The sequence below is a fragment of the Paroedura picta genome, chromosome 18 (genome assembly GCF_049243985.1).
Source record: "Paroedura picta isolate Pp20150507F chromosome 18, Ppicta_v3.0, whole genome shotgun sequence".
In the NCBI taxonomy this organism is placed as follows: Eukaryota; Metazoa; Chordata; class Lepidosauria; order Squamata; family Gekkonidae; genus Paroedura; species Paroedura picta.
Genome location: NC_135386.1, coordinates 2,040,762 through 2,063,256, shown reverse-complemented (window position 1 = coordinate 2,063,256; position 22,495 = coordinate 2,040,762). Strand labels below are relative to the sequence as shown.

The 22,495-nt window shown below is 52.2% G+C and overlaps 1 protein-coding gene across 1 annotated transcript; it reads right to left on the bottom strand.

Moving 5' to 3' along the window:
• Positions 1-22,495, bottom strand: LRRC49 (leucine rich repeat containing 49). The gene is made up of 17 exons (XM_077318340.1): positions 22,286-22,495; positions 19,754-19,816; positions 18,853-18,940; positions 18,094-18,285; positions 17,368-17,458; positions 16,878-17,081; positions 16,710-16,776; positions 15,853-15,996; positions 14,356-14,417; positions 10,802-10,949; positions 8,739-8,822; positions 8,164-8,318; positions 3,602-3,839; positions 3,150-3,335; positions 2,745-2,854; positions 1,826-1,979; positions 1-666 (listed from the first exon to the last, which is right to left on the bottom strand). The coding sequence occupies exons 1-17, from the start codon at positions 22,478-22,480 to the stop codon at positions 460-462; spliced, it is 2,388 nt and encodes a 795-aa protein (XP_077174455.1). The 5' UTR covers positions 22,481-22,495; the 3' UTR covers positions 1-459.

The following is a 22,495-nucleotide window of genomic DNA, read 5'->3' as shown; positions in this document are numbered from 1 at the left end:
TGGGATTCATAAACGGAATAATTTATTGGCTTTCTTGGTTATCCAACCCTAGTGTTATCTGGTGGTAATGATTATTCTCGACAGCAGGGGCAGAGAGTGTCAGAACCGGGAAAACGATTCGGCAGGGGAGTGCTGAGGGAGGCGGGGCCGGTGTCCTTAACCCCAGCGCTCCAGGAGGGAAACGGCGGCGGAAGAGAGCGAGGTGTGGGTTTGGTCAAGGACAAGGCCCTGTCGCTGTGTTGGCCAAGGAGGCGCAAAAGGCTGGGGAGAAAGAACAATCTCCCGTCTGGAAACGAGACGGAGAACCACAAGGCTGCGGAAATGCGCTTTCTCCCGGGCAATCCGTTATTCGGGGGTGGGCGGGGAGAAACGGCGGCGATTTCGCGACGCCGTTTCCGCCCTCCCTTGCAGAACGACCGACGCGGGATAAAAACCAAGCGGCCGAGGGCGTCGGGGCTTTCACGACTTCTGCCCGGCGATCTGCTGCAGGCGGAGCTTCGTGTACGCGTCCTGGCTGCGGATCTCGACCACCGCGTCGCGCACGAGTTCGATGAACAGCTGGGGCCAGAGCTTCTGCAGCGACTCGCTTTTCGTGTTGATGCCGGCCGCTTCCTTCACCAGGTCTTGGACGTAGGTGTGGCAGATCTTCTTCCTCTCCGCCGCTTCCTGCACAAAAGGAACCGTTGTTGTGAGCGGGGAGGGGGGTGGGCGAGAAACCGATCCCTTTTCTTAATTATCGGAACGCCAAAGAGATCGGAGAGAGAGGGTGGCTGGTACGTCGCAGACCGAGCCATGCAAATGAGGTAAGGGGATCTCTCTGGCTCACAGGGATGGCTTGGGGGAGCGGGCAGGTATCTGAGCAGCAGGGGTGAAAAGGCTTGCAGCTAGACCAGCCAACCAAAAGAGGCTCAGAATTAAGGCATTTTAATAACTTCAGACCGTTGCCAGGTTTTATGGGGTCAGCTGCGATTCAAGGCGCATCTGCCCATCGATCTCCAATTTTGACATGGTTATGGTGCTCTCGTACCCTCAGCTTTCCTGTTGGGTCCCTGCACCGGTTTAACGCCTTCATTATGCGCTGGGTGGATTTATCCCTCACTCTCCACTTATAGGTTTGGACCGGTCATGCTCATTTCATTGTGTCAGAGGAGGTGTTGAATAAAACGAGGTTGGTCTTAAAGGTGCCCTACGGATCCAGAAGTTCAAGGCTCCAATCTGACCTCAGCCACAAATAGTTTACAGAAAACAGGCCTGACTAGATTGGAGAGGGGGGGGGGTTACCTGAATTATTCTAGATGGCACCTGGGAACAGGTGTGGTCCCTAAGGAAACCTGGGCCTTCATGAAGGCCCTTCTGAACAAGCATCGATCGAAACTCACTCAAGGAAAGCCAGCCAGCAACTCTGGAACCTGAGACTGAATCTCCAATTCATTCCAGCGGCACATCCGTACTGCCTTATGCTTGCGGCCCTTGTGCCGTTTGTGAAACCCTAACCTGTTTGTACTTGTTTTGCCGGCAATTGAAGGGAAGGGGGTGGGGAGGGGGGAAGCGTGGTTTCGCAAGCAACCTGCTCTGTGCTGAGAAATCATTGACAATGAACACAGGGGCCCATGCTGGAGGGTCCCCGTTGCATTCCTGTCTGACCTTGAAATAAACGGTGTGTCAACCAATAGAAGTGAACTGGGGCAGTTTTGCAGGCAGAAGAAAAAATATTTTGAAAAACCCGATTGCAAATTAGGCAAGGGACTGCAAGGGGAAGGGGGAGAACAAACGTCTGGGCTTTTCACAAGATGCCCCCCCCACACACACACACCCAGTTCCTTACCTCCTGCTTCTCTGCCTGGGAGTCCCGAGTGGCGTACCATAACAAGCCCCGACTCACTTTCTCCCCTCCAAGTTTACGCTGGTCGCCACCATCTTCCCCGGCGGCCCCCGATTTCTTCCCCTTGGCCTCCAAGAAAGAACACGGTGGCTTCTTCCTGCAGACCCGACAAGAGCAAGAGTTACAAGCCGGATTCGCTTTCAGGTTTCGGCTGCCGGCCGGCCACCAACGTGGCCTCTTACACTTCTAAGATCCTGTCCTGTGGCGTTTCCTGTTGCTTCACGTACAAGCAAAACAGCCTGAGGGTATTTACTGGCTATCTCGGAACTGCAATTGTTTATAAACACGGGAATCTTGACAGGCACTTCTAAGCAAGTCTCCAGAATAGGGAAGGAAGGAATCTAAACACAAGCGGGAAAGAAAATATAAATTTTGTAGAAGTGCAGGAAGCTCAGGAGAGGCTTACAAGCCTCTAAGCTGGCAATGCCTAGAAAAGGAGGAGAGAGAATACTTTTTTGCACGCAAAGACCCTGGGCACACAAACTGCTCTTTGAAAACGGGAACAATTCAGTCTTTTGGGGACTGCAAGCCTAAGTGAGCATACTCAGCTGTGGTGTACAAGTCCAAAGAGCCCAAAACTGTCCTTGTCTTATGCATGTCAAGAAGAGCAGACTGACAGTCTTTCTAGTCCAGCGTCCTGCCTTACACAGAGGTCAATGGGTCTCCTGGACGAGGGCCAGCAACAGGGCAGAGAGACCGAGGCCTTCCTAAGGACATAAGCAGAGCCCTGCTGGATCAGACCAGGGGTCCATCCAGTCCAGCCTCCTGTCTCCCACAGGGCCCAACCAGTTCCTCTGGAGGGCCAGCAACAGGGCAGGGAGGCCGAGGCCTTCACCTGTGCCCGTGCACATAGATACATCACCTGGTTTCTCCAAGCAGCGAAATAAGGTGGCAATAAGGTAAATCGGAGGATGCAATGTAAGCCAAGATGCCAAACAGCTTTTCAGCCATCGCCACGTCGTTGTGGGTGACCTGTGGAAGAAGAAGAGTTGGTTTTTATACCCAGCTTTTCACTACCCGAAGGAGCCCCAAGGCGGCTTACAAGCCCCTTTCCCTTCCTCTCCTCGCAAAAGACAGGTAGGTCACTGCAATGTGCTGGCTAACCTTTATAAGATACATAAGATTTATAAAATAGAGGATGGGATATCTCAAGTAATCTCCCTTGAGTCCAAGTGAGAAAGGCGGCCTATAAATCACATAATAAAATAAATCTTTGCATGGGGAACACCGTCTTGCAGGGGTGCCAGGGGCGTGTGGCTTTCCTCACCTCCGCCCCGTTTATTTTCTGCAGGTTAAAATGGCTCAGCCGGAAGAGAACGTAGTACTTCCACAGGGTGAAGCTCACGACTCGGTTTCCCTGGGCGTCCACCGTCAGCTGCTCCATGCGGCGGACCTGCACCAAGGCGTTGAACTGCTGCAGCGTGACCAGGTTCGTCTCCTTAAACTTCAGGTGCTGCACAAAGAGACAGAAGAGAGCTTCATGGGGGGGGGGGGGTCTGGGCGACCATCCGGAAGAGCGGTTCCATCCATGGCTGTCGGCCACAAGGCAGAAGGGGACCCTGTCTGGGGCTGTGATGCTCTGTCTACTTGGAGGGCAACCGTGGGAGGGCTTCTAGGGTCCTAGCCCCACTGGTGGACCTCCTGGTGGCATCTGGGCTTTGGACGCTCCAAGTCACAGAGTGCTGGGCTAGCCCAAAGCTCCGAAAACAAGCCTCTTACCACGAAGTTGGGGAATTTGATCCTCAGCTTGGGGAGGACTGGAACAATCTCGTCGAAGTCGATGAAAGTAAAGGCGACCGTGGCGATGTTCCCCGCCGTTTGGACGCTCCAATTCCGATCCAGGGATTCCAGCGCTCCCGAGCCGTACAAATACACGGTGTCTCCGTCGACTTCGACCAGGTGAGTGTCCAGGGCAGACAACCCCTGCACTGTCTTGCTCAGCAGGGAATCAAGAGATCTGCGAGGAGAAAAGCAAAAAACACACACCACAATTAAGGAGCCGTCTCCCCAGGCGGATGTCCAGTGGGTGACGATTTCGTTTAAACGTCTCTTCTATGTTTTCTTAACTGGCAGTCCTACTGAGATTTTGAATTGTGGCCTTTTATGTGTCTCCCCCTCCCCAAACTGTTGTTTTATTTACATTTTAAGTCGTGCAAGGTAGACAGGCTGCCCCAACTGTTCAAAATACATTCAAATGGAAGAAGAGTTGTTTTTTATACCCTGCTTCTCAAAGAAGTCTCCCAGCGGCTGGCAATCCGCCTTCTCTCCCTCTCCCCGCAACAGACGCCCTGGGAGGTGGGTGAGATTGAGAGAGCTCTGAGAGAACTGCTCAGTCAGAGCACCACTATCAGGGCTGTGACTGGCCCAGGGTCACCCCGCTGGCTGCAAGTGGAGGAGCGGGAATCAAACCCGGCTCGCCAGATGAGAAGCCAGCGCTCTGAACCACGACACCAGCGATATTCCTGTCTTGACCTGGGCAGCTCATCCGATCTCAGAAGTTAAACAGGGACGGGCCTGGTGAGTACTTGGAAGAGAGATCCGCAAGGAAGCCCAGTAAAGAAGCAGGCCAGGGCCAACCACCTCTGTTCATCCCTTGCTTTGACCCAGATGGCCCAGGCTAGACCCATCCCATCAGATTTCAACTGCTGAGCAGGTCAAGCCCTGGCTAGCACTGGGGTGGGAGACCCCTGAGGAAGTCCAGGGTCATGGCACATAAGAAGACAAAGCCCATCGGAGCGTCTCTCGCCTTGGACCCCCTGCAGCGTCACCAAGTCAGCAATTCCTGGATGGCAAACCAAGGCATAATCCTTAACACAGCACAGAATACGGGACCTGTCAATCTTCCCCTTTGTCTTGCTTGCTCGACATGCAATCGCTTTATCTAATTTCCCTTTTTTTTTGAAACGACAGGGCCAGGGGGGGGGGGGGGGACATGTCAAGCTGCCTCATTGCATTTGTCTTCGAAGTAGTTATGGGCCCAGGCCGATACTGGAAAGAATTCCTCCTCGGAGCCAACTGTGTGTTTCTTTTTCACTGGCAGCAGCATCCACTGGGCAATTTCTGGATCCATAAAAGAGCAGAGGCACCGCCCTGAGAACATTCGCTGCGCATTAAGCCTGCTTTCCCCGGACTGGCTGTACAGGCACAATCTTCAAATTCCTCACGTACGAGATATTAAAAATCCCCGCAAAAACTGCAAAACAGCGACACTCGAAACAATCCTGGCTGCTCGGACTCCCTCGCTCCCCACCCCCAAATCCCTAGTTTTTAAAAATGATCAGTCGTCTTTCAAGCAGCTACTCTTGAGACAGGTCTAATTCCTGGGTTTTGCAGGCCCTCAAACGTTCGCAGGAGGCTGCCTCCTACCAGATCAGTCTGGCAGTGCAATAGGGTTGGTATTCTCTAATCAGACTGGTAGTAGTTTCTCCAGGGTCTCAGGTGGAGGTCTTTCCCATCCCCTCCTGCCTGGTCCTTTTAAGCAGAGATTAAGCAGAGTATTCGCAAGAGTGGGAGGGTTTCTGGAGTTCTGGCCCAGCTGGCGGACCTCCTGATGGCCCCTGGGTTGGGGCTCTGTGGGACTGGAGGGGCCACTGGTCTGACCCAACATGGCTTCTTTGGTGTTGTTATATCTGGGCCTGGGGGGGCAACAGTGGGAGGGCTTCTCTTAGTTCTGGCCCAGCTGGTGGACCTCCTGATGGCCCCTGGGTTGGGGCCACTGTATGCCACAAGAGCGTTGGACTGGACGGGCCAAACCATGCATGATGTTCCGACCTTCTAGACAACAACCTCTCCCTTGTTTCGACGACAATTGACCGTGAGAGCAAGAAACGGAGACCTCGTTGCAGGGAAAACAACTGAAAGCACATTGCTAGTCACGCCGAGAGGGGGAGGGAGAATCCTGAACAGTAAAAGCAGTTTGGGTTATTTTGTACTAAAAGTAGCATTCTTTTTGCCACTTTCTTTTTTTGGAAGAACAATGCAGAGAGGTCCTTCCAACGTCGTACGCTAAGAAGGCAAAAAAAAAGGGGGGGGGAGAGAAAGCTCCAGCTTCCAAGAAAGAACGTGGAAAGTTATTTTACACTTCCCATTTTATTACAGAAGGGCTTGGCGAAGGAATCACAGCTTTGGCAGGGTCAGGAAATTGCTAAGAATAAACTCAGCTTCTTCAGGCTGTCCCAAAGTATGTAAAGAAAACATAAAAGGGGGGAAAAATAAAATAAAACTCCGCTTTGACTGGACGGGAGAAAAATATCCTAATATTCTACTGAAGCAGCACTCTCACGCCTAGGAAAGGGGGCAAAGCCACAAGCGACCGTAAGAGAGAATTTTATTTAATTTTTCTTAATACGGGGTCCACATTTCTTTAAAAGCACCAATGTTTTGCACAGGTGACTTCCAAGTTTAAAAAAAAAATCGAATCCCTGAAGAGTAACAATATGCTCTGTTCTGTTTCACGAAGCCAACTAAAGTGAAACAGTTCCTTCCTTCCAGCCTGTCTCCTTGCCAGGAATTGACCCCCGAAAGGCACCCAAACTCTCATATCCTGGAACTGATTTCGTCCTGCACATACCTACGGCACCCCGATCAGGCCAGTTATTATCCTGAGCAGCCTTCTACTTCGAATCATAGAATCACAGAGTTGGAAGGGACCTCCTGGGTCATCTAGTCCAACCCCCTGCACTGTGTAGGACACTCACAACCCTCTCGCTCATCCACTGTCACCTGCCACCCCCTTGAGCCTTCACAGAATCAGCCTCTCCGTCGGACGGCTATGCAGCCTCTGCTTAAAAATTTCCAAAGATGGAGAACCCACCAGCTTAGGGACGCCAATTCTCCTTTCGTCCATCCCTGCACAACAACCCTGCGAGGTAGGTCGGGTTGCGACGGCCCTACGGTCACCCGGTGAGCTTCCAAGCTCGAAACGGGGATTTGGATCTAGACCACCCAGGGTCCTGGCACGCCATTCTAGCCACAGCGCCACAGTCTGTCCCAGTGAGAAAGAAGGCCGGGGATCCCCCTCTTCTTTGTATTTTTCCTCCTTTTCATTAAGCAGATTCAAGAAGGGGGGCGGGGGGAATGGCAGCCTTGTAGTTGGAGGGGACCCAGTCGTAGGTCACGACCTCCCAGCTGAAGCCAAAGAGACCCAAAGAAGCCAACGGGCCACACAAGAAGACCATGGGGCAAGAGCCACGCTGGCAGCACAAACTGCCCACCACAAAAGCCGACATCTCTGGTCCTGAAGCATGCGCGAGGCATGTGCTTGCTCCCCTTGAATCCCGGACGGAAGTCTTTCAAAGCGCACTCAAGCCCTCGAGCATCGCTCTGATCCACACAGGTCTAGGTATTTCCGCAACTCTGGCTTCTAACGTCAGCTTTTTTTGTCATGAGCGCAGACGCCTGGGGCGAGGACCCGTCTTGCCATGACAGATCGTTGACAAAGCTGCGCCCCCCCCTCCCACCATCCGCCCCCCCCCCCAGCCAACAAATCCCTTCCCGTCCCTTTTTGTCTTTTTAAAAGAAAAGAGCTCGGCCAGTCAGTTGAGTCATGCCTTGGGCGGGACGTCTGTCTTTCGCTCCCCAATTAACGTGATGAATGACAAAGCCAAGCGGGCGAAGGAGGCCCCGGTGACTGAACAGGCCCAGTGGCAACACACACACACACACACACAACCTCTGCCCCCCACACACACACACGCCCTGAACTGCTACATCTAGTTGCTCAATAAAGGCCAGCCTGACCTTTTTCATCTCTTGGCGAACAAAAGGCCCGTGACGATGGGAGGGGGCAGGAAAGGAGAGGGTAAAATATTCAAGAAAACGACAGAGAAAAAGGCAACCTCTGTATGCTGAGCTGGAACATCCCCGATTGTTTATCTTAAAATGTACACACAAGCACCTTCTCCCAGGGCTGACACAGCTTTCAACAGCCAACAACCACTTTTGGAGAAGAAGAAGAATGTGAGAACATCCGAAGAGCCCCGCTGGATCCAAATCCTGCTGGATCTGACCAGAGGTCCATCCAGTCCAGTCTCCCGTCTCACCCAGGGGCCAGCCAGTTCCTCTGGAGGGCCAGCAACAGGGCAGAGAGGCCGAGGCCTTCCTAAGAACCTCAGAAGAGCCCTGCTGGGTCAGACCAGGGGTCCCTCCAGTCCAGCCTCCTGTCTCACCCAGGGGCCAGCCAGTTCCTCTGGAGGGCTGAGAACAAGGCAGAGAGGCCGAGGCCTTCCTAAGGACACCAGGGAGGGCCCACCCAGTCCAGCCAAGGGTCTCCAGCCACATACCGGGTTTCTTCGGACAAGGTGTATGCCTCGCTGCGGCTGTCCTGGTGGGAGTCCCCGTCTGCGTGATTCTCTTGCGCGGAAGACCGAAGGGCAAGGCGGTTCTGCTGGCTCTCCCACTGGCGAGCGATATTGCTAATGGTTAAGCGTTTCTTTTCCTGTAAGTGCACGCAAAGAGAACGAGAGAGAGAGAAAGTGAGAGGGAGCGAAGCAAGGAAGTAAGCAAGGAACCAACGGCAGGATCTCCAAACTGAGCAAAACAAAGCAGAGTAAGAGCAACAACGTGAATCACAGCGATGTCTGTCTGCTGCCTAACAGGCTCTCTGCAAAGGGCCTTGGCCTCTACACCTTTAGAATCATGGAGTCCATGCAGGATCAGCCTAAAACATTGATGAGGGGGTGGAAGGACCTTGGAGGGAGCCTCTTCCTCCTCAAGCACCTCCGCAAAGGTTCTCTCCTTGCTCCTGGCACCCATGCCGGTTGATCGGGTGGGCAGCTTCCTCCAAATCTTGTATCAGCAAAGGTGCTGCTGGATCTGCCCTTCACACCCCCCCGCCCTGCCCACCCGCCTCGGGTACCTTCAGCAAGGCCTGCTTGTGGCTTTCGCGCCTCTTCTCTTCCTCCTTCCTTAACGCGATGGAGGCCATGCGCCGTTCTTCTTCCTAAGGGGGAAAAGAAAGAAGAAGCACACCTGACTGTGAAACTCCGACAGGTCCCGGCCCAAGCGACAGTTAATGATGAGAAAGAAGGAAAAACATCCAGGAAGGCACATAAACATCATTTTTTTTCCTTCTGGCATCGCCTGCCCTTCCTCCTAAGCGTTCAGCATGGTGGGCCAGATGGTTCCCATGCAGGGACCTTCGCGGGGTCGGGCTTCAGCTTCGAGGGCAGCCGCAGGGCTTCTAAATGCCTCTTCTGCACTTTCCCCACCTCTGCGAGGAACCCACCAGACCTCTGTCAATTGACTGGCTGGCTCCTGCATGTTACCTCCACACCCACTTCTGTGGAGGAAGAGGCTCCCCTGAAGCCTGAGGTAGGGATTCCTCCAAGGCCCAAAGGTGGAAAGAGGCAGGTCTGAGGAAGCCCAGGCTAAGCAGGAAGTCCTCTATTGGGGCTGACGGTGGAATCCCGTTGGCAAAAATCCAAATGCTCTCCCAGAGCTGTATTTCGAGGAAGCATTCCCCCTCCCCACACACACACACCACACACGCAATAAAGCAGCATTATGCTATGAAATCATACGTTCTAAGAAGCTCTCCAACACAAATATTTTCTGAAGTGTGCTACTAGGGCTAATTTTGATTTATTCCTGTCTCTCTTGGGCGTTTATTAGGTGACTTCTAAAAGCATCACATTTTGATTCATGGAACGCTTTCAGGAGAACAGAACCCGGGTTTTGCCCGGATATTTGGAAGGCTGATGTTCCTTTTCTCCGTCCTACGGAACGAAGAAAAAGAGGTGGTTTTCGATACCCCGCTTTTCATGACCCAAAGGAGCCCCAAAATGGCTTAGAATCATAGAGTTGGAAGGGACCTCGTGGGCTCAGAAACACCTTTCCCTTCCTCTCTCCACAACAGGCACCCTGAGAGGAAGGTGGGGCTGAGAAAGCTCTAAGAGAACTGTCCTGCAAGAATAGCTCTGAGAACTGAGGCTGGCCCAAGGTCACCCAGCCGGCTGCACGTGGAGAAGGAGCAGGGAATCAAACCCGCCTCTCCTGATTAGAATCTGCCAGACTGTATTGTCTGAACCACCTTCTTGGGTTACCCGGTTTATGCAGCGTCAACAACCCCCAGGGGCAGCAGGGACTGTACAAGATGCACACAAGAACTGGTGACGGCACAAAAACAACGGGAAGCCAAGTGGGGGACAGACCCAAGAGACGGACGCTTTTGGTCTTTAAACCTATTCAAGATATACCCAGGAACAACAGAGCGAGATCTCAAAGGGCTAATCAATAGGGCTGGGGGGGAGAGAATCACATTCCCCTGCTGAGGTCAGAGGTGCCCCCTTCCGAACGGGTCCTTGAAAGAGTCTCTCTCAATGCCACGTCCGCTGATATTTCAAAACGCTGAACTCTGGGAGCCGAGAGCAAGCAGGTGTTCTCCTGAGAAAGCGCGACCGCAGGGTCCGTCTCTCTCAGGTTTCCCCTCCGTTGACGGATGTCTTTCATCTGGGCCCTTGAATCCTTTGAACTGAAGCCTGTATGAGAACTGCAGGGGAGGGGGGGGGATCGAAGACGGCGACTGGTACTCCGCCATGCCCGTGGCTCCCCCTGGTGGATGGCGTGGGCATGAACTCGATCTCGCGAGCTGCTCGGATTTGGGATTTCTGGGGAGAGGCGTGGGGTCTTCCAAGAAGAGGTTCCCACTTTCAGATCCCGGCCCAATAATGACAGGCCCGCAAGATCTTACAAAGGGAGGCTGAGAGAGCTCTGAGAGAACTGACGGGACCAAGGTCACCCGGCTGGCTGCACCTGGAGGAGTGGGGAATCGAACCCGGTTCTCCAGATGAGGCCGCCGCCCTTCCCCACGACCCCAAGGGGGTGAGGGCTCCCTGCACAGAAACCGGCCGCAGCCGTAATTCACGGCCACAAGGCAGACCCTGGAAAAAGACGGGTCTGCTGAAATCAGAGGCATCTTACTGTGATTTTCTTCATGTCCAGCTGCCGTAGCTGCACCATGCGATGGAGGACGGTGGGCTTGTACCATGTCTCCTGGGCTATCGGGTTGCCATCCAGGGTGACGTCGGAGAGGGACGAGGAGTCTGCCAGGCAGAGGATGCTATCGAAGCTGCACGGAAACAGAAAGGAAAGCCACTGGGTCATCGGGTGTCTGCCCGGGCTTCTCGGCCTCCCTGCTCAAAACCCACTTGGCAAGGTCCAGCGGACGTGGAGACTAACTAGTTCCCTCTTTTTTCGTCTTTCTTCTGGGAGAGGGAAGGAGAAGAGCTGGCTTTGGAGCCCCGATTTTCACTGCCTGAAAGAGTCTCTGAGCGGCTCACAATCGCCTTCCCTTCCTCTCACCGCGACACACACCCTGGGAGGTGGGAGAGCCCGGAGAGAACTGGGCCTGGCCCGAGGGCCCCCCAGCTGACTGCACATGGAGGAGTGAGGGAATCGAACCCAGCTCTCCAGATTAGAAGCCGCCACTCTTAAGGCCAACACCAAGTTGGGCTCTCCGAGTGATTTAACTTAGTTCAGATTTCCCTTCGAATTTTAGAATCATAGAATCAAAGAATCCTAGAATCATAGAGTTGGAAGGGGCCATACAGGCCATCTAGTCATAGAATCATAGAATCATAGAGTTGGAAGGGGCCATACAGGCCATCTAGTCATAGAATCATAGAGTTGGAAGGGGCCATACAGGCCATCTAGTCCAACCCCCTGCTCAACGCAGGATCAGCCCTAAGCATCCTAATTTTAATGCTACCTGATATTAACTGAGAAATCCCTGCGGTGTATCCTTGAAGGTATGGCTTTAGATCTAGCCAGGTCAACCCATATGCACCTGCAACACCAGGGCAGGGGGCGGAAAGCAGATGACCTGGGATCCTAAAGCAGTCAGATTTGGAAAAGAAACCGACAGAAGCAAATCTGCAGGCCAGGTGACTGATCCGGGCCAAATGCTCAACAATTTCCCAATCCACGGATCCCTTCCCAGTTGCCCAGCGCTGTTGGACATCTCCAAGCCTGTTTATGGGCAAGAGGGAGGGACTCGTAAATTACTTATCACCGGGACGTCACGGGTGCTAGCCAATCGGCGCCTACTTAATGTGCACTGCAACAGATTGTCTAAATGGGGAGGGTGGGAAGGAACCCACATCTCTTTCCTGACGCCAAAATCTTGCGGCTTTAATGCTAACACAAATTCTCGCAACGAAGAGAGCGCCGGAGGAACTAAATTAAGGCGTTTCAGGGAGTTACAACGAAGGAGGAGGCGTTTTTATAGCCTTTGAGCACGCTCTTCCTTTGACAGTCCTCATTAAGTCTGATTAGGACTTTTAAATATAGGAACAGACGAAGCTCAGCATTTAGCACTTCAGAAGGAATCCACTCAGAACTCCGCCCCAGCCGGGAGAACTGGAGAGTCGCTCTGATCTCCCATTATGTTAGACGGAATTCTGCCGAGAGATAAAATATTTAATCGTTAATAAAGGGACACGCTTGACCTTCAAAGCGGACGGCTGAGCCTATCGGAGCTGAAACCCTGCAGCCCGGTTCTCCACTCTCAGCGCTAAAGGCATTGCACTGGGGGGGGGGGGGACACATCTTTTCCCCAAAAGAGCGAAAATTATAATTCCTCCAGTCTTTTTCAACACAGAATGGAACCGTACTAGGAATTCCGAACGCTGCAGCATACCCTAAGGAGAACACTGTCCTTTTCCAATGAATAATAAACATTGATCAAGCATTGGTAAGTCTGGTGACTACTTCGTTTCCCATGACCCCCCCTTTTCCTTAGCTTTCTGCAGGACACATCTTGGCCCCAGTTAACTGAGATTGCTGTTGACGGCCTTTAGCGCTTTCGAGGAAACGCTGCTGAGAAATGCAGCTTCCAAGTCGTAACCGATCAACTGAGAAGCAGCCACGGAAATGATTGGGTTGGACAGGGTTTGAAGAGCCCGTGCCACCAAAGGCCTGTGGGGTTGCCCTCCCCTCTGAGACCCGCCTCGCTGTCCATCAAGCACCGGGCCAAACGCCCTGACGTGGGTAGCTCCGGCAAGCCTGATCCCGTCGGAAGAGAAGCCGGGCTGACCCCGGCTAGTATTTGGATGGGAGGCCTCCGAGGAACACGACAGTCATGAGAGGGAGGTGGGAATGGGCAAATCACCTTTGAACGTCCCTTGCCTGGCTGCCAGATGATCCTCAGATCTCCAGGATATACGACACGGGCCAGACCATAAATCTAATCTGACCAAAACATTTCTCTTGACGCAGGCTTTCAACAGGATATTAATTCTTATTAACAGGAGATTCCAGACACTGAACCTCTGCTTGGCCTGCAGAAGGTCCCCAGTTCAATCCCCGGCATCTCCAGTTAAAAAGAACAGGCAGGAGGGGATGGGGAAGGCCTTGATCTGGGACCCTGGCTCAGGGGCAGAGCCTCTGCTTGGCAGGCAGAAAGTCCCAGGTTCAATCCCCGGCATCTCCAGTTAAAGGACCAGGCAGAAGGGGATGGGGAAGGCCTTGATCTGGGACCCTGGCTCAGGGGAAGAGCCTCTGCTTGGCAGGCAGAAAGTCCCAGGTTCAATCCCCGGCATCTCCACCTAGGAAGACCTCTGCCTGAGCAGAAGGAAACAAAGAATAAAGAGAACTTGGAGGTGTTTCCTTCTCAAACGGTAGCAGCAGTTGCTCAGGAAGGGGGAGCTCCACCCCCCGATATCACGGCCCAGCTCAGAAGCTGCGCAGGGCAGAAGAGACTGCAGTCTGAGGCAACTGCAACGGCCCTTCAGAGGCCTGCACCAACAGCAGCCCAGAAACTTTCAGCCACGAGATCTCGGTCTGCCTATCTGATACTCTGCTGCAGACAGAACAGACGGCGGGAGCTCAAAGCCCACCAGAGAGAGCTCAGTGAGAAAAAGCCCCGGTTGCAAACTAATTCAAGCAACACTGACCCTACAGCGATCGTGTTTTCTGCTTCCAAGTGGTCCGACGTTGGAGGGGAGAAGTCCACTCCGTCCCACCCTGCGCCTGTCGAGTCACAGCTGACGGACGGTGACTCCCATAAGGTTTACAAGGCAGGAGACATTCAGAGGGGCCCTTAGCAGTTTCTCTAGCTGGGGCTGACCCGGTTTAGCTCCCAAGAGCCGATGAGATCGAGCTAGCCTGAGCCATCCAGGTCAGGGCAAAAGACACAGAGGTGGCTTGCCATGGCCTGCCTCTCTGCAGCCTCCCATCCAAGTACAAACCAGGGCTGACCCACTTTAGTTTCCAGGACTGGTCTAGCCTGGGCTATCCCCCACACAGGAAAACTCTGCAGTGAAAACAGGAAGATCTGGATTTTTTAAAAAAAAATCCAGCTTGATCATAATGCACAAGGCCTCTCTTTAAAACCCACCTGGGAAATAGTTCAACCAACATCCTAACCAAACAGCTCTGGGGCTCCTGACTTGAAAAAGGAAGAAAGCCGTCTGCCCCCCCCCCGCCCCCCCCCCCGCCCCCCACCATTCATCCACGCCCCACCGGTCGCTCCTTACCAAGATATATTGTTAAAGCTGAGGAAGAGACGTTGCAAGCAGGGCAGAGTGTTCACATCTTTCTAGAACGAGACAGAAGGGGGCGGGGGAGAGAATTAGCTCATTCCAGCACCCGGAGAAGATGGAGAGCACGCTTCCCAGCCGGTGCGCCTTCCGGAGGACGGAGCATGCCTCCCGCGATTCACTGCAACCTCGCCGCTGCATCGGACACGGCCCGACGTGCGGCTTCCATCTCTCTCGCAGTGCGGCTCCAGGAGGGAGGGAGGGAGGGAGGGCCTCCCTGGAGAACGACGGTGCTTCTCCCCGTGAAAGGAAGAGCGTTCAGCGGGACAGAGAGAGGAAGAGCGCAGGTGGTGGGTGCCGGCCTCCTTCCCAGCCAGCCTCTCTCTGACAGGGGCTGAGCTGCCGTCTCAGCCGCAGGGGGATGGGTTAGAAAAAGCCTGCTGCAGCCCCGCTAGAGTCTCCGTCACTGAGCTGCTCTCTCGAAGTCTCAAAGTGCCGACTCATGCATGTAATCGCTCGGCCCGGAGGGAGGGCGGCTTTCCGCACCGTCAGGCCTTTTCTCCCGTCTGCCTGAGTTCAGTTAAGGAGCGGAAGGGCCGCCATAAAAGGCAGCTCAGGGGCGCAATTCAAAACCGGGGCCAGTTCCCCCCTTCCCTCCTCCCCCTTCAAAAATGATTATTGGTTTGGAGCACGGCAGTTTTTAGCTTTGGAAAGCTTCTCAAGGGACACGAGCCTTTGCTAGAATCAGAGATTCTAGAATCAGAGATTCCCCCACTCCCAATGCAGTAGAAGCCCCAGATTCGAATTCAGTCAAGTTCAGAACCTGGAGTTTCGTCACTTTCAGGGTATAAACATCCGAGGGTCGAATCATCAGAAAAAAGCAGGAATGGAGATCCCCAAGTCCTTACATCCCAAGTCAGAAGGCAGGGAGGGCGTTCCCAAGAAGGGAATCAGGATGCAGAGACCAATATTCGGAATGATGGACAGCCACCCTGGCTGCCAGAGCTGAATTGGGGCGCTGGGTTCTTAACTCACTCACGGGGGCTAATTTTCTGCCCCCAAGCATTCCTCTGTTTTATTCAAGTGGATTACATTTTGGGTTTGTTGTTTATTATTATTGTTTAAAACAGATAAAACAAAGTTCAAAAAAGGGACAGAAAGCTAAAGAAACATACCAATGAAACTTCCAAGTTCCTCAACAAGGACATATCCAATTCCTCACGCAATGCTTAATCTAAGATTATCAAGTTACAACGAAAGGTCTTTTTTTTTCTTTTCTACTATCTAAAAGCTCTCCTTAATCAGCAGCTCCGGAAATCTAATCCCTGCCCTTCATCCTCAAAACCACAAATCGCTTTTCAAGCAAAAAATTCAAACAGGGGTTCCCAGTTAGCCATGAACCCCACCCCATCCGCCCCGGTAAGAAATCTCAGCTCCTGCATTTGCCGCTTTTCCACAGAGACAACAGTAAACCGACCCGATACGCTCACTTACGACAGACGTGATCTGATTATATCGAACGTTAAGTTCCGTCAGCGACACCAGCCCGTTGACGTTTTCCACGCTCATTAAGCAGTTCCGGGCCAGGTTTAACATTCGGAGGGTGCTTAGATGGCTGAGGTTTTCTATCCTGGCGATCTAGAAGGCAAGTCGGGGAAAACGAAACGAAAAGGGCTTGAATCTATATTTTAAAAATGGAGGCTGCCCCCCCCCCCTACATTTTCACCGAGAACGGAACAGTCCAATCAGAATCTTGGTTTCCGAAAGGCAGCTGGTGGCTGGGCAGCCAAGCAACCAAGTTCCCCTGGAGAAAAGGGCAGCTTTGAAGGGTACGCTCCAGGGCGTTAGGCCCCTCCCTAGGTTTCACCACACCACCTCTCAAAAAAGCCCAGCAGGTACTTTCTCACCTGGAAACCTGGAAATCATGCACGGGGATGCCACAAAAGTTATGCAGAGGGGGTTGGCCATGGCCTTCCTCTGCATAGCAACCCTGGACTCTGTATTGGGCTCGCCTGGCCATGCAAGGCAGGGCAGGCAAACAGAAGTGGTTTGTCCTAACTTTCCTCTGCAGAGACCCTGGACTGCCTTCGTCGTCTCCCATCCAAGTACCAACCTGCTTAGCTTCCAAGATCTGATCGGATCGGACTATCCTGGCCTAACGCTTCTGTCCTGGACTATGGCCAGCAGCAATACAATAACCTGGCCTAAAACCGGCCCAGGTCTTTATCCCAAATCTGTAACGAATCCCACAGAAACGCGGGGCAAGTGCAGAACGGCAGCCTGTGGGAAACTGAGGCGCTACACCGCTGAAAATGCCACGACGACAGCACGAAGCGGGGCTGGTGCGATACCTGGTTGCCGTGCAGATCCAACACGTCCAAGCTCAAGAGGCCCTCCAGGTTGCAGATCTTCTGGATTCTGGAAGAAAAGCAACCAAGTGGCCACAAGGAGGTACCTCTGCTGCAAACGGCCCGAGGAAACCATTTAGAAGTACTTCAGACTTGTCCTTCGGCTTTTACCTGTTGTTCCCCAGAAGGAGCACTCGGAGGGACCTCAGGGTGGAAAGGCCGCTGATTTCTTCCACCTGATTATCGTACAAATCTAAGAAGACAAGATGCTGCAGATTGGAGATATTCTGGATCCGCGTTATGTAGTTGTGCTGGAAGTTCAGCAAGCGGAGGTGCTCTTCTCCGTCGACAATTGGGCAAACCGTCAGATTCTGCCTAAAGGGAAAGGACAACGTGAAATCGGTAGCTTCAGCTGGGTGGGGAAGGAGGCATCGAAATGTCGCATCAAAATGTCTTAACTTCTAAAATAAGCAAACTCAAGACGACAGCAAAGAACGCAACGTTCTGGGTGTAAAGTAGCATTTCCTTTGGCCTGCCCTGAATCTACGTCCCGTCAGAAAGGCCACTAGCACCACCACAGGGCTGGTGCAAAGACTTTGGGCAGTCTGCAGGTTTCTTCTTCACACGAAAAAACACCGCAACGGACATGTTCCAGCCTTACCTTTCGAGGCTCAGCTTATCCGAGTGGTGGATTTTGTCTTCTAAAGTGCGGTGCAGCAAGGGGAAGGCGGCGTTCCCACAGTGTATACTATCTAAAAGGGGAAAGAATGTTTTCAAAGTGAGCATTAACATTCCACACACCCGGAGCATCTGCCCTGGTGCCCAGTTTCCCCACGCTTCCTACAGCATCTGTCTCTTTTCGGGGGCGGACCAAAAGGGTCAAACGCATTCTGCACAATTCCATCAGCAGGCAAAATCTCAGCATACTGAGGAATCCAGGAGCAATTCACGGTATGTTCTCTGTTCAACGTAAGTTTGAACAGAGAACATGATAGCTGTCTTTAGGTATTTGAAAGGTTGTCACTTGGAGGAGGGCAGGATGCTGTTCCCGTTGGCTGCAGAGGAGAAGACGTGCAGTAATGGGTTTAAACTACAAGTACAACGATATAGGCTAGATATCAGGAAACAAATTTTCACAATCAGAGTAGTTCAGCAGTGGAATAGGCTGCCTAAGGAGGTGGTGAGCTCCCCCTCACTGGCAGTCTTCAAGCAAAGGTTGGATACACACTTTTCTTGGATGCTTTAGGATGCTTTGGGCTGATCCTGCGTTGGGCAGGGGGTTGGACTACATGGCCTGTATGGGCCCTTCCAACTCTAGGATTCTGTAATTCTATGATAGCGACCGCTCAGTCCGGGCGGATCGCTGACAGTGTTTCACGTCAGATACCTGAGATGGTGGAGCCGGCGCTTTGGCAGCCGTGTTGGAGTCTGTATTTTGAAGGGGTCGTAAAAGCCCCGTCGCTGAAAGGGGACACGTAGCCTGAGCCATGTTTCAAATCCAGGCTTGGAATATCTCCCAAGTTCGCGGTCACGGGGACGTACACCTTGCGAGTGCGTGAGATAGGGCTTAATTTTCCATCTGCCGGAGAACAGGGGGAGCAAATGAGGATTATTATAGCACAAGCTAAATCAAGCTGAAAGAGCTCTCCCTAAATAAGCCATTTCATTCACTACGGCCTGTACACACATATACACTCGCATACTTTTGATTGGCAGGGAAGGGTTATTTTTTTTAATTGGGACTTTGTTGCATGGCTGAAGGGAAGATGTGGCAGCCATTTTGTGGCTGGCTCCTCCTCCTAAGGCAGCCATTTTGTGACTCCGCCCACCACACCGTGTCAGAATCCCCAAGGACTCCTGCCCTGAACACTTCTGCACCCACAGCCCAGCCCACAGCTATAGAGTCATCCTAAACCTATAGGAGTTTCTCATTTAAAGGTAACTAACAGTCCCAACCCTAAGAAGGGCTACGCCTTCCTCCGTCCATTGAATTCAAATGGCCTTAGAAGGCTGTCCCTGTCCTTAGGATCCTACAGTTCGTTGCCTCTCTCCTGATACAGAGCCGTCCCTTCCGCAGACAGGCCTGTCCTCTTTACGGTTAGTGTGGGTTTGCTTTCGAAAGGACGGTCTACCTTTCCCAAATTACCTAATTTCACAGAATGGTTTTTTTCCAGATCATGCTGCAAGAGCTTGCTGTGCAGGTACGGCTGCTCTTTCTGAATCCGGAACTCAAGCTGCAAGAGAGACCAAAGAAAGAAGAAAAAAGAACGTGATTCTTATGTCGCCTGAACAGAGGCCTGCTGGGTCAGACCAGCAGCCGATCCAGGCCAGTATCCTGTCTCAAACAGTGGCCAAGAACAGGGCAGAGAGGCCCAGGCCTCAAGACGAACATCAGAAGAGCCCTGCGGAATCAGACCAAGGGCCCATCTAGTCCAGCAGGGTCAGCAAATCTCCCATTTCAGAAACGGCTCGCTACTAAGACGCAGATGACTTTTTGCAGAAAGAAATATCTCGCTCGGGTGTGTGGCAGGGCCGTTCTAGCGTCATCTGGAAAAGCTTACGGCTCCGCGTTACGGCAAATGGCACGCCGCTTCCACGCTAATGGGGAGGCCAGCAGATGGCAGGAAAGTTGCTCCCCTGCCACAGCCGCCTAATCTCCTTAAGGACTTGCAGGGCCTGTTCCTATTCATTAGCGTGAACGGGAAAGGGAAGGCCCAAACGCTCCGGCTGGTTCTCAAAGCCCCAGCCAAAGTACATTATATGCTAAAATGGGATTACATGCTTTTTACTGGCTATCTGTTTACGATTAGCTTTATTTTTACCCAATGAAAAAATGTGCTCGGCCGAGACGCGGGCTACAGTCAGGACATAAACTGTGCAAGCTCTTACAGTGATAGGCTTAAGAGGTTTTTTTTTAAAGAGGCAATTTTTAAAGAGAACATTATGTAAAGGATCATAAGAAATGCTCAGCACCATCCTTTCAGGAGAAATGGTTGCGTGAAGGCATGGCTTTGGGGTTCACAAACGAACAGACATTAAAATCTCACCGGTTTCGCTCGGTCTGCCACCGCCGTTGTCTGGAGAACCAGATGAAGCCCAAAATTGCTACCCTGAAAATGGAAAAGAGACGATTAATCCCAAAACAGAGCACGGCGCTTGGAAACAAAACGTCTCAAGAAAGCATAACAGGAGGAAAAACTCAACAGATGGAGTATTTTACCTAAATTAAGGCCTGCAAGGACTTGATGTTTCGACGCCACAGTTCCTGTTTTTGGAATGACTGATTGCGTAGCAGGATTTAGACTTGCAAATGACTGCATGCAATACAATTGCGCACTTGTGGCAATAATTACGGCAGGCAGCAGTTGCGTGCGGACAAATCTGAAGCCGCTTCTGAACTGGGCCTTACTACGGTCAAGGGCTTCTTTTCCTCTCCAAGAAGCATGTGAGATAGCTCGCCTCTCCAGAAAGCAGTGTATCTTATAGTCAAAGATTGGCTTATTGCTTTTACCCGTCAGTGGTTTATTCCAGTAAAACAATAACCTCCACAGAGCTGCTCCAGTAGGAGCATACTATCAAAGTCCAGATAAGTCTCGCAGAAGGGTCTGCCCTTTCCTGTCTACCAGAACACCTGCAACAGGTACAGAACTGTGTTGGTCTTAAGGTGCTGCCAGATTCACACTCCATTTTGCTGCTTCAGACCAACATGGCTACCCCCCTGAATCTATGCACAGAACACGCAGTGCATGTAAGTCACTGAATAGGACTGGCCCATTTTAGCTTCTGAGACCTGGAGAGAGACTCGGGGAAAACACGAAAGCCTGTTATAGAAACCCCAGCGGGTTTAAGCTGAATTTATAAACGGCCACCTACCAGATTCTTTTTAACCGGATAAATAGTATTAATACCGTTATGAGGACAACCTGATTCCATTCAGATTTGTGTTTGTTCAAGTGCTCTCTTTATTTATGTCTACAAACATATTTATATCAACACAGCATTGTACCTGAAGTTCACACTTCAGCATAACCGAAAGATTAGATATGCTAGACAGAAAAAAAAAAGTTTGCTGGTTTTATTACACTTCGTTCTTGGGTAAATATTTGCCGACAGTCTGTAAAGCCAGAAATGAACACAAGGAGAAACACCGTAGCATAAAACAGAACGAGATGTCGCGAAAACTGTGTGTAAAGAAATGGCCACTAGTAACAAAAAGAAAGTAAATACTTCCGCCGTTATTATAAATTGCAGCAGATAATCATTCTGTGACACGGCAATTTATAATAGAAAGTCCTAGCACGTAATACAGTATTTACTCAAATGCAAAATGTTTTTTTTTTCTGCTACAACTGAATCAGTAAATAAAAGGGGGATTGTTTTGGATTCACGTAACAGTTAACAGTTACATCCAATAATAAATTTCCTTGTGCGTGTAACTTCTTGAAGGAGATCCACCTTCCTTCCAAGTAAATACAGCATACATAAATCATAACAGATAAAGCATTTCCACCCAAAGAGGAAACGCAGGGACCAAACGCATCAAAATAAACATCCGCAAATAAAACACACAGCTAAATGTGTCTAATAACAATGAATGATAGTCGCTAGCGTCAAATGAATGCATGCCAACAAAGAATAAATACGGTCATGACTCATGAAGCAACACAGGTCTCAAGCCAAGGGCACCCTCGTAAGGTAATTAACAAAGAGCACACGGGGACTCTGGATGAATGACAACATCAAAACTGAAAACTGCAAAGCCAATCTCCCTAAATCATAAAATGTGTCATAAGGAAACCATCCAGAAGTGGACTGGAGGACTCCAGGATAGCAAATTTCCTGGAGATTGAGGGCAGAGCCAGGAGAGGAGGAGGGGGGGGGGGGGGTTGGGAAAGTTAACCACATAAGCACACAGAGCCTAGAGTTGCCAACTTTGGGATGGGAAACTTCTGGAGATTCGGGGTAGAGAAGAAAGAGCTTACGTAGGGGCCTCAGTAAAACAGCACGCTATTTGGGGCTGCCACCTCTGGGTTGGGAAAGGCCTGGAGACTTCGGGGATGGAGCTGGGAACGGGCAGGATTTGGGATAGCAAGGAGCTTCATGCAATCCCAAGGAGTCCCCCCTCCCAAGCAGCCCTTTCCTCCAGGGGAACTGATCTTTGCAGTCTGGAGAGGAGGTGTCAATCTGGGGGGTCCCCAGGCCCAACCTGGAGGCTGGCATCCCTAAATAGAGCCCTCCCTCCGGAGCACCCATCTCCTCCAGGGGGCGGGGTCAATCTCTGGGCTTGCAACGCTGGCATCGCTCCCGGCCCCGCCTGGAGGTTGGCAACCTTGCAAAAAAGCCGTTTCCTTAGAGATATGACGGTGAAATCGAGCAGGCTCCCCCAAAAGCACCGCAGGGGGTGGAATTCACGAGGCTCCCTTGGAAGCATCCCGAGAAACGCCCCCTGCAGAGAGGAAGGCAAAGAATGGCTGGGCAAGGGGAGGGGGGGAGGGGCTCCGACACAAAGAAGAAGGGGAAAGGGGGAGGAGCCCCATATGTCCCCCCCCGCCCCCCTTCAGCCCCCTCCGCCCCCTTACCGAGACCCCGTGCCCCGCCCGGCCGCCCACCGGGGGACGGCATTTGCTGGGCACCATGGAAACGGGCGGCCAAGGCGGCGTCTCCACCCGCGCCGGAAGTCCCCGGGCAGTTGCCGCGGCAACGCTCTTTTCCGGGAGCGCCGTCTTCTCTGCGCATGCCCAAAGTGCGCTCCCCGCGCATGCGCCCCGATGCATCCTCCCGTCTTGCGG

Bases quoted from the DNA above. Each gene is read 5' to 3' on its own strand.
- LRRC49 (XM_077318340.1), bottom strand. From the start codon at position 22,480: ATGCATCGGGGCGCATGCGCGGGGAGCGCACTTTGGGCATGCGCAGAG. The intron at 15,997-16,709 runs GTATCGCACCAG...CTTGCCTTCTAG, and splicing joins TGGATCTGCACGGCAACCAG to ATCGCCAGGATAGAAAACCT. The intron at 3,336-3,601 runs GTAAGAGGCTTG...CTCTTTGTGCAG, and splicing joins TCAAATTCCCCAACTTCGTG to CACCTGAAGTTTAAGGAGAC.